The sequence below is a fragment of the Podarcis vaucheri genome, assembly GCF_965113315.1.
Source record: "Podarcis vaucheri genome assembly, chromosome: 17".
NCBI lineage: Eukaryota > Metazoa > Chordata > Lepidosauria > Squamata > Lacertidae > Podarcis > Podarcis vaucheri.
Genome location: NC_138755.1, coordinates 34354947 through 34362961, shown reverse-complemented (window position 1 = coordinate 34362961; position 8015 = coordinate 34354947). Strand labels below are relative to the sequence as shown.

Here is an 8015-nt window from a genome sequence, read left to right as displayed (position 1 = left end):
TTTTTTAAAAACTGCACGTTTTACTTCATTATTATTTTTTCCTTGAACTTGTTTAACTGAAATATTTTATTCATATTTTTTAAAAAAAAAAAGGCGGGAGAGAAACACCACAGTCCAGCCGCGATCCCTCCGCCGCCACCGCCGCCCTCTCCCCTCACGGCCCTTTTGCCAACCGGCCCCCTCAGCGCTCGGGGCAGGTCACGTGGGCAGGGCAGTCAGTTGCTCGAGCGCGCCGAGGGGACACGAGGCGAAGGGGGCGTGGCGTGGCGTGGGGCGGGGCCTCCTCCTCCTCTCTCTCTCTCTCTCTCTCTCTCCGCTATAGGCGGAGCCGCAAAAGCCCTTGAGGGGGAGGAGCTCCGTGGTCTCTCCGGTCCGTCCGCCACCGCCGGGATGCGACGGTCGGGCTTCCCGCCGCCGCCGCCGGCGCTGCTGCTGCTGTGGTGGTTCGTGGCAGGTACCCTCGCCCTCTGCCCCCTTATTCCACCCTTCACTCCCCTCCTCACATACACACACACAGTCTTGAGGTACCGGGGGGAGGGGGAGGGGGAGGGGGGAGGCCGCGTTGCCACGGTAACCAGGGGAGGCTTGGGTTGCCACCTTCTTCAAGTAGCCCCTGCTCCTCTGCTCCTTCTGGGAAAGGTCGGGCTGCGGCGCACGTGAGCAATTGGCAACGCTCGCCTCGGCTCCTGTCCCTTCTTGAGGATGGGGGGGGGGTTGGATCCAGAATTGGGGGGAGTGTGTGGATCAGTTTTCTAGATCAGTTGGCAACAGGGCAGGGTCGGATTTAGGTTTGATGAGGCCCTAAGCTGCTGGAGGTAATGTGACTCCGTGACTGGGAGTGGGACCACCGGGACCACATAACACCTGTCCTGAGAGATCTGCATTGGCTCCCAGTTCGTTTCCGAGCACAATTCAAAGTGTTGGTGCTGACCTATAAAACCCTAAACGGCCTCGGTCCAGTATACCTAAAGGAGCATCTCCACCCCCATCGTTCAGCCCGGACACTGAGGTCCAGTGCCGAGGGCCTTCTGGCGGTTCCCTCACTGTGAAAAGTGAGGTTACAGGGAACCAGGCACAGGGCCTTCTCGGTAGTGGCGCCCGCCCTGTGGAACACCCTCCCTTCAGATTTGAAGGAAATAAGCAGCTATCTTCTCTTTAAAAGACATCCGAAGGCAGCCGTGTTTAGGGAAGTTTTCAATATTTAATGCTGTATCGTTTTTAACACTTGATTGGAAGCCGCCCAGAGTGGCTGGGGTATAAATATTATTATTATTATTATTATTATTATTATTATTATTATTATTATTAGGCCCTTTATATGTCCAGCTGTCCTTTGTCAACAACAAATTGCCGCTGTTTTTTGTGTTGAATACATGCTATATAGTAATTTATGGACATCATATGTATCTAAAATGGGACGAGGGTGGCACTGTGGGTTAAACTACAGAGCCTAGGACTTGCTGATCAGAAGGTCGGCAGTTTGAATCCCCGTGATGGGGTAAGCTCCCGTTGCTCGGTCCCTGCTCCTGCCAACCTAGCAGTTTGAAAGCACGTCAAAGTGCAAGTAGATAAATAGGTACCGCTCTGGCAGGAAGGTAAATGGCGTTTCCGTGGTTCGTCAGAAGCGGCTTAGTCATGCTGGCCACATGACCTGGAAGCTGTACGCCGGCTCCCTTGGCCAGTAAAGCGAGATGAGTGCCGCAACCCCAGAGTCGGCCACGACTGAACCTAATCATCAGGGTCCCTTTACCTTTATGTATCTAAAGCCATTTGCACATAACAAAATATGTATTTTATGAAAGTAATTGTTACAACCAGTCCATGCAGAATGTAGGCACCCTATATATAGAAATGAGCAAACCAGTGATATTTTAGGGAGCAGGCTAGCAGGCTTACTAGCCTTACATCATAGGAGCCTACACAACACAAAACACCGTTGCTGTATGTAGGTTTTATTTTATTTGTTTTTTATCTTATATTTTGGAAATGTACATCCAGGTGTTTTTTTACTTTGAATTTTTTTGGGGGCCCCAAGAGAGTGGGGCCCTAAGCTATAGCTTGTTTAGCTTATACGTAAATCCAGCACTGGCTGCGATGCATTCGAGCAAATGGCTCGTGTTACTTCTTGCAAATGGTGGGGTAGTGGATCCAGAATTTGGGGGGGGGGGTGGATCAGTTTTCTGGATCAGTTGGCAACAGGGTTTAGGGAAGGGGAGAAGGAGGAGAGAGGTGTGTTCATGGCAGGTGTAGGAATGGCGTGCTGCTCTCATAACCCGTGGCTGCTCTTTTCCCTCAGGACTCCTGTTGATGCCTCCTTCCGGGGAAGGCCTCTCCGAGGTAAGTTTAGGGATAGCGGGGAAAGTGGGGAGTAACAAGAAGGACTCCCATCGGTGTCCCACCATCCCCATCTTCTTGTGTCATCTTCCCCAACCTGCTGCCCTCTAGATGATTTTTGGACAACTCTCATCGACTGATGGATGTTATCGTCCGGAACATCTGGAGTGCAGCAGACTGAGGAAGGTTGTTCTAGTGTCTCTCTCTCTCTCTCTCTCTCTCTCTCTCTCTCTCACACACACACACACACACACACACACACATATGGTGCAGTGGATTTTGTTCAGTCTGCATTCATAAGTGGAACTAATTCACATCCCTCGGCTAAAACATGGATAGGAACATAAATTATCCTCTGCATTTCACGCTTGCTAATTTTTCAGTACAGTCGCCTGCTCAAAAAACACCCCCAAGTGGGTTTCTTAAAAGGTGTTTTAGGATAAAATATATTTAGAAGTTGAACTATGCACATTGAGAGAAAAATAATGTTTAATGTACTTAGATACAGATAACTTAAAACTTGTGCAGGAGTTAAGTTCTGGGGATGGCACATATACGTCAAACCACCTCTTTGGAAGTGCCTCTGTGTGAGCAATCTTTCCTTCTGGACCCAGCATGCTGAACAGGTTGTACCCCACCCCCCAAGGCTCTGGAAGGCTTGTGGGATCTTGCAGGGCCGTACAAGATTTTGCTAGAACCTCCCAGAGCCCGGTAAGCAAGTTTTCTGCACCAGGAAAACCCTGTGCAAAAAGAGCTTTTAAGCTCTCCGCATTCCACACAATTAATTTGCGTGATTTGAACTGCATAAAGTTGAAATTGCGCAAGCTAAATGCATGTAAATTGCAAGTTACCTGTATATCAATATATATAAATTTTTGTATAGCTTTTAAAATCACATTACTGCAGAAACAGAAGGGAACAGACATATGAATTAATACATACAAAACTGATGCAGATTAGAACACCGAAGCTCAGCATGCAGTTATGGGTAGCATGCAGCTAGCTTGTCAGATAGCCCCCTGCCCCCCCCCCCCCGCTGCAAGCATGGTGTGGAGTTAAGTTTGCAATAATTGCATTCCTACAAAGTTGTCAAATATGAATTGAATGGAACTCATGCAATATGTGACTGGAGTTGTGAACTCAACTTTCATGATACCTATCACTCCTCACAGCCACACGTTTTTATCATGCTACTTTATCTATGTAAACTGATCCTGTGTGTAGGCTTGCTTCATGAAAACTGGGATTTTTGAGACTTGAAGAAATGCTACTCTGAATAAATATTTCCAAAAATACAATTTGAGTAAACATCAGTACTGTAAATCTGTTCATTCTCAGCCCAGATGCGACTTATATTCTTTACCTGGATGCCCAAGGAACTTTAATCCTGTTTGTGGGACTGATGGAGAAACTTACGCAAATGAGTGTATGCTTTGTGCTGCAAACAGGTAACTACAAACTAACTGATTCTGTCTGCAGAAGTCTTAGGTTTACAGATAGTCAACCTGGGCTTTTAGTTAATTCATACTTTAGAAGCTATTGGTAAGAAGTCTTCAGAACTTTCATACTTGATTAAATGGACCATCTCTTTACGTCAGGATCCTCTCTGCAGAGTTAACCATTCTCTGAGAAGTAGATGGGAAGCTTCAGAAAATCATGGCGCTGAAAGAGACAAAAGACCACTTGGTACATTCCCCTGTGTACATTCCCAGTTCAAAATACACAATTCAAATTATAGTGTAGCAGAAATGGTGTACATGCACTACAGAAGAGATTCGGAGGTCCATGGGAATCTTAACCATCAAGTCAATCCCCACACTGCAGGTGGAAGGAAAGCTTGAAAAACAAACAAGATGCTTCCAGGTCATTTTAATAGCAAACTTGGTGGCCCTGTGCCACCTAACAGGCAGGGGAAGGGTTTCTGCATACTTGGAAGAGTGAATAAGAGCTGCATACATATAACGCCATCGTATAGGAATGGAACATCATAATAATAAACCTTTATTGTCACCACACCACCTGTGTGCAGTGAAATTAAACGACCCTCCCCCCACTCTGTCTATGAGAAAAAGTTACCATATTTTTTGCTCTATAGGACACACTTTTCCCCCTCCAAAAATGAAGGGGAAATGTGTGCGTGTCCCATGGAACGAATGCAGGGGGAGGCAGGCAGGAAAAGCCCCCCAAAGCCGCACACAAGCTCCGCGCAGCTCTTGTGGGCTTTTCTGTGGCCAGTCAGTCCCTTCTCCCTCCTCGTAGAAAAGCCCACAGGAGCCGCGCACTCCTTAAAGTGTGTGTGGCTCCTGTGGGCTTTTGCGGGAGGTGGGGGTATTGCCATAGCTGCGGGCAGCCTCTCCCTGGCAGAGAGGTTGCGCGGGGCTAAAGAAGCCATGGCCCCGTTCAGCCTCTCCCGGCTGGAGAGGTTGCGCGGGGCTATGGCAGATGCATCCCGCTCGCTGTCTTGGCTTCTTTGCTCTTTGGGGCTGGGGGGCAGCGCTTCCCCCCACCACCAGCCCCACAAGCTCGGGGAGCAGCGGAAGGCTGCACGCCTTTCCGCTGCTCCCCAATCTGCTCTTTGAGGCTGGCGGGGGGGAGGGCTTCCCCCCGCCAGCCCCAAAGAGCAGGTTGAAAGGAACCTTCACTGAAGGTTGCCTTCACTGAAGCCTGGAGAGCGAGAGGGGTCGGTGCGCACCGACCCCTCTTGCTCTCCAGGCTTCCAAGGTAGCCGCCTGAAGGTGACCGAACGCACCTTGAAATTCTCCCCCTCTGCGCAGCGCTTCCTGCCGCTTCGCTGAAGGGGCGCTGGGCAGAGAGGGGGAGATTTTTTTTCTTCTTGTTCTCCCCCCCTCTAAAACAAAGTGCGTCCTATGGTCGGGTGCGTCCTTTAGAGCGAAAAATACGGTAAATCCTACAGCAATGAAAAGAGGGATGGGTGATTGGACCTGGAGGATCTCCAACACTGCAGTGCTTAGGTTCATGAAGGGCTGTTCGTCTTGCAGAACATCAGTTGCAAATTCTCAGATACCCAGATGGTGAGCGAGGTTAAACTCCTTTCCTACACTACCACTTCACCGGAACACAACCCCATGATATACACTTATAGTGATCAGGTTTGGGGTGATACAAAGTGGAGGGAAGTGACACGCCTCACCTTGACCCTCAGGATGGTGACTTGGTAACAATACAATAAAATGCAAATACCTTTATTGGCATTACGAGTTAAAACATTTCAAAACACTAGGATAAATTTAAAAGGGACAGGAGTGAGGCTGTCGAGGATCCAAGGTACTTGATTGTTCTGCTTCACCCTGTCTATTCCCTAGAGGGATGATTCATTAAGAACCCTTTCAGGTAAAATAGAGATTAAAAAGGAAACCACTGGGGCAGTAACGTCCTTGTCCCTATCCGCTAGGAGGAACCTCATTTGGCTTTCAGAGCCTTGGGTTGCAGATCCAATATCTTGCTCAGCATCTGTTTGAGGAGTCTGCTGTGCAAAGGGCCATCCAAAAGAATATGGTCCAGTGAATCTGGTACTCCCTGATTACAGGCACACAGGCGGACATGATAAGGAATTTGCAAGTGGTCACCTGTGGTCACTGAGGAGGGGAAAGCGTTTTGTCTTGCTAGCATAAAAGTTCTTCGTTGGGAAGGAAGTAGTAGGTCTTTGAGCCCCCAAGTCATTAATTTTCTATTCCAAGTATGTCAGCCAGTGGATCCAGATGTGGAGTCATCCCAGAGGAAACTTGATTGTGTTCACCTCCATACCATGGCTTCTAGCTGCACCATAAGTATGTCTCTGGCCAGAGCAGGCCCACCCATTAAGTGGTACAGAGGGGGATGTGGCAGAGGGGAGCAGCAAGAGGCTGCAATTGCCGTTCGCCTCACCCTTGTCTCGGGTCCTAATGTCAGCAGAGTGTGAGGCTTATAGAACTTAACCTCAGCTACACGTTAGCAGAATGGGCTCTATAGGAAAACAGGTGCTTTTCTGCCACCTTCGCTGCACTTAAAATGTTCCATCATCTTTCTACTGTTTCATTTCCTTGAGGAAGTGAGTTTTTATCCCTCAACATTCCCTTGTTTCCTTATGAGGCCTATAACACTACTACAATAATACCTGGATGAGGATCCTTGCAAAAAATGTTTTTTTCTCTTGAGATGGGAGTCTGGCTGTTTCCACACTAGGTACATTCCATGGAATAGCTAGGATTTTATTCAATCCCTGTTTATGAAGCATCTACATAATGTTGTAATCAAACAGTTATTCTCTTGTGTCTCTCCACCCCACCCCCGGTTCTTGGGTCTCTTTTCAGATTTTAGAAAATTGGGCTTGGTTTTGGAAAAATGGGAAAGAAGCACTGTCTCCAAGAGGTTTAGATCTCTTTAAGGCTGCTTTCCTTTTTGAAAAAAGACATGCCATTTGATGACTGCAGTGACACATTGGGTCATTGAGCTTATTACTATGCATTTGCTTTTGTAAACCTTCATTATTATTTATTTATTCAATATACGTATTTACTATTTCTCATTAAAATAATACCAACACAGTATACAACGAAACTACTTTTTCTGTTAGTGCCATTTTGTCATTGTGGTTGTTAAAAATATATTTTTTTCATTTGCTCTAAAATGCTTTTTCACACATTTTTTATATAAATATTAATAGCACTTTAAATTTACTTTTTAAAAAATACACTGCCTTTCCAGTCACCAGATTAGCACACCAAACTGATTTATTTTATTTTTTTGTAAACGAATTGCTTAGTTATAAAACACTTTGTAGCAATTATTGGGTAAAATCTCCTAAGTACAAAGCACTTTACATGCTGATAACTGATTTACAAAATTGGAGAAATTACATGCTCAAAATTGTCCCTTTCCAGCCCAAATATCTTTCATGCGCTCTAGTGCAGATGAAACGTAGCAGGAGGAATACGCTAAGTGCTGTTCTCCGCCCCCCTGTACACAAACACACGACAAGTCAATTACAGTTCTATAGGTAGCTTAGTGCAGATGACTAATGCTTTGCCATTCCCTTTATCTGCATTCTCTTACAGAGAACATGAAAAAAGTGTAGAAATTGCCTATAAGACTTCGTGTTCATGAGATAAGCTTCAAGAAAGAGACCTCTGTAGCCTGCTTAGTAACTGAAACCGTATTTTAAAAGTGCCTTCCAACTGCTGCAACAGAAACAAACTCGTTTGCTCTACCCAACTTTTGAATTTGCTTAATACAGGTGTTCTGTTGAACAAACAGGTGTGTTGCTTCGTGTGTGTGTGTGCTGCGATGCAGCCATAAATTACAATCTTTGGAGATTCTGCATCTTCTCTTTATTGTGTTCCATGTCCCGGTGATTTTAGCTTCTACATATAAGCATGGGGTGAGTTGCAAGCTGAACACCCAGGAATCACATGGCTACTTGAAGCTGTTGTAGAACATGCAGGTGGGTGGCGGCAGTGGGAAGAGCCCACTTGGGACTGCCAACATCATTCGCTGGTTAAGGGGTGGTTCCTTCTTGAGCAAAGAATGCATGAACTCACAGGGCTTCAGGGAGAGGATAAGAACGTGTGCTGCTAGCATGGCTTCGTCAGCTGCCAAAGGAAGCGAGGAAGGCCAAGAAGGAATCTTGGGAGGGACTAGCTCTGTCTTGAAAGACTGTCTGAAGGGCAAGTAGTGGTAGTTCT

At 46.7% G+C, this 8015-nt stretch overlaps 1 protein-coding gene across 1 annotated transcript; it reads left to right on the top strand.

Moving 5' to 3' along the window:
* The first annotated feature begins 298 nt into the window (after positions 1 to 298).
* Positions 299 to 7644, top strand: SPINK2 (serine peptidase inhibitor Kazal type 2). Its single transcript, XM_082205304.1, has 4 exons — positions 299 to 454; positions 2297 to 2337; positions 3673 to 3782; positions 7389 to 7644. Exons 1-4 carry the CDS (start codon positions 391 to 393, stop codon positions 7435 to 7437), a joined length of 264 nt encoding a protein of 87 aa, XP_082061430.1. The 5' UTR covers positions 299 to 390; the 3' UTR covers positions 7438 to 7644.
* Positions 7645 to 8015: the final 371 nt, after the last annotated feature.

Coding starts and splice junctions, on each gene's coding strand:
- SPINK2 (XM_082205304.1), top strand. CDS start 391: ATGCGACGGTCGGGCTTCCCGCCGCCGCCGCCGGCGCTGCTGCTGCTG. Junction 455..2,296: donor GCTGTGGTGGTTCGTGGCAG/GTACCCTCGCCC, acceptor CTTTTCCCTCAG/GACTCCTGTTGATGCCTCCT. Junction 3,783..7,388: donor ATGCTTTGTGCTGCAAACAG/GTAACTACAAAC, acceptor ATTCTCTTACAG/AGAACATGAAAAAAGTGTAG.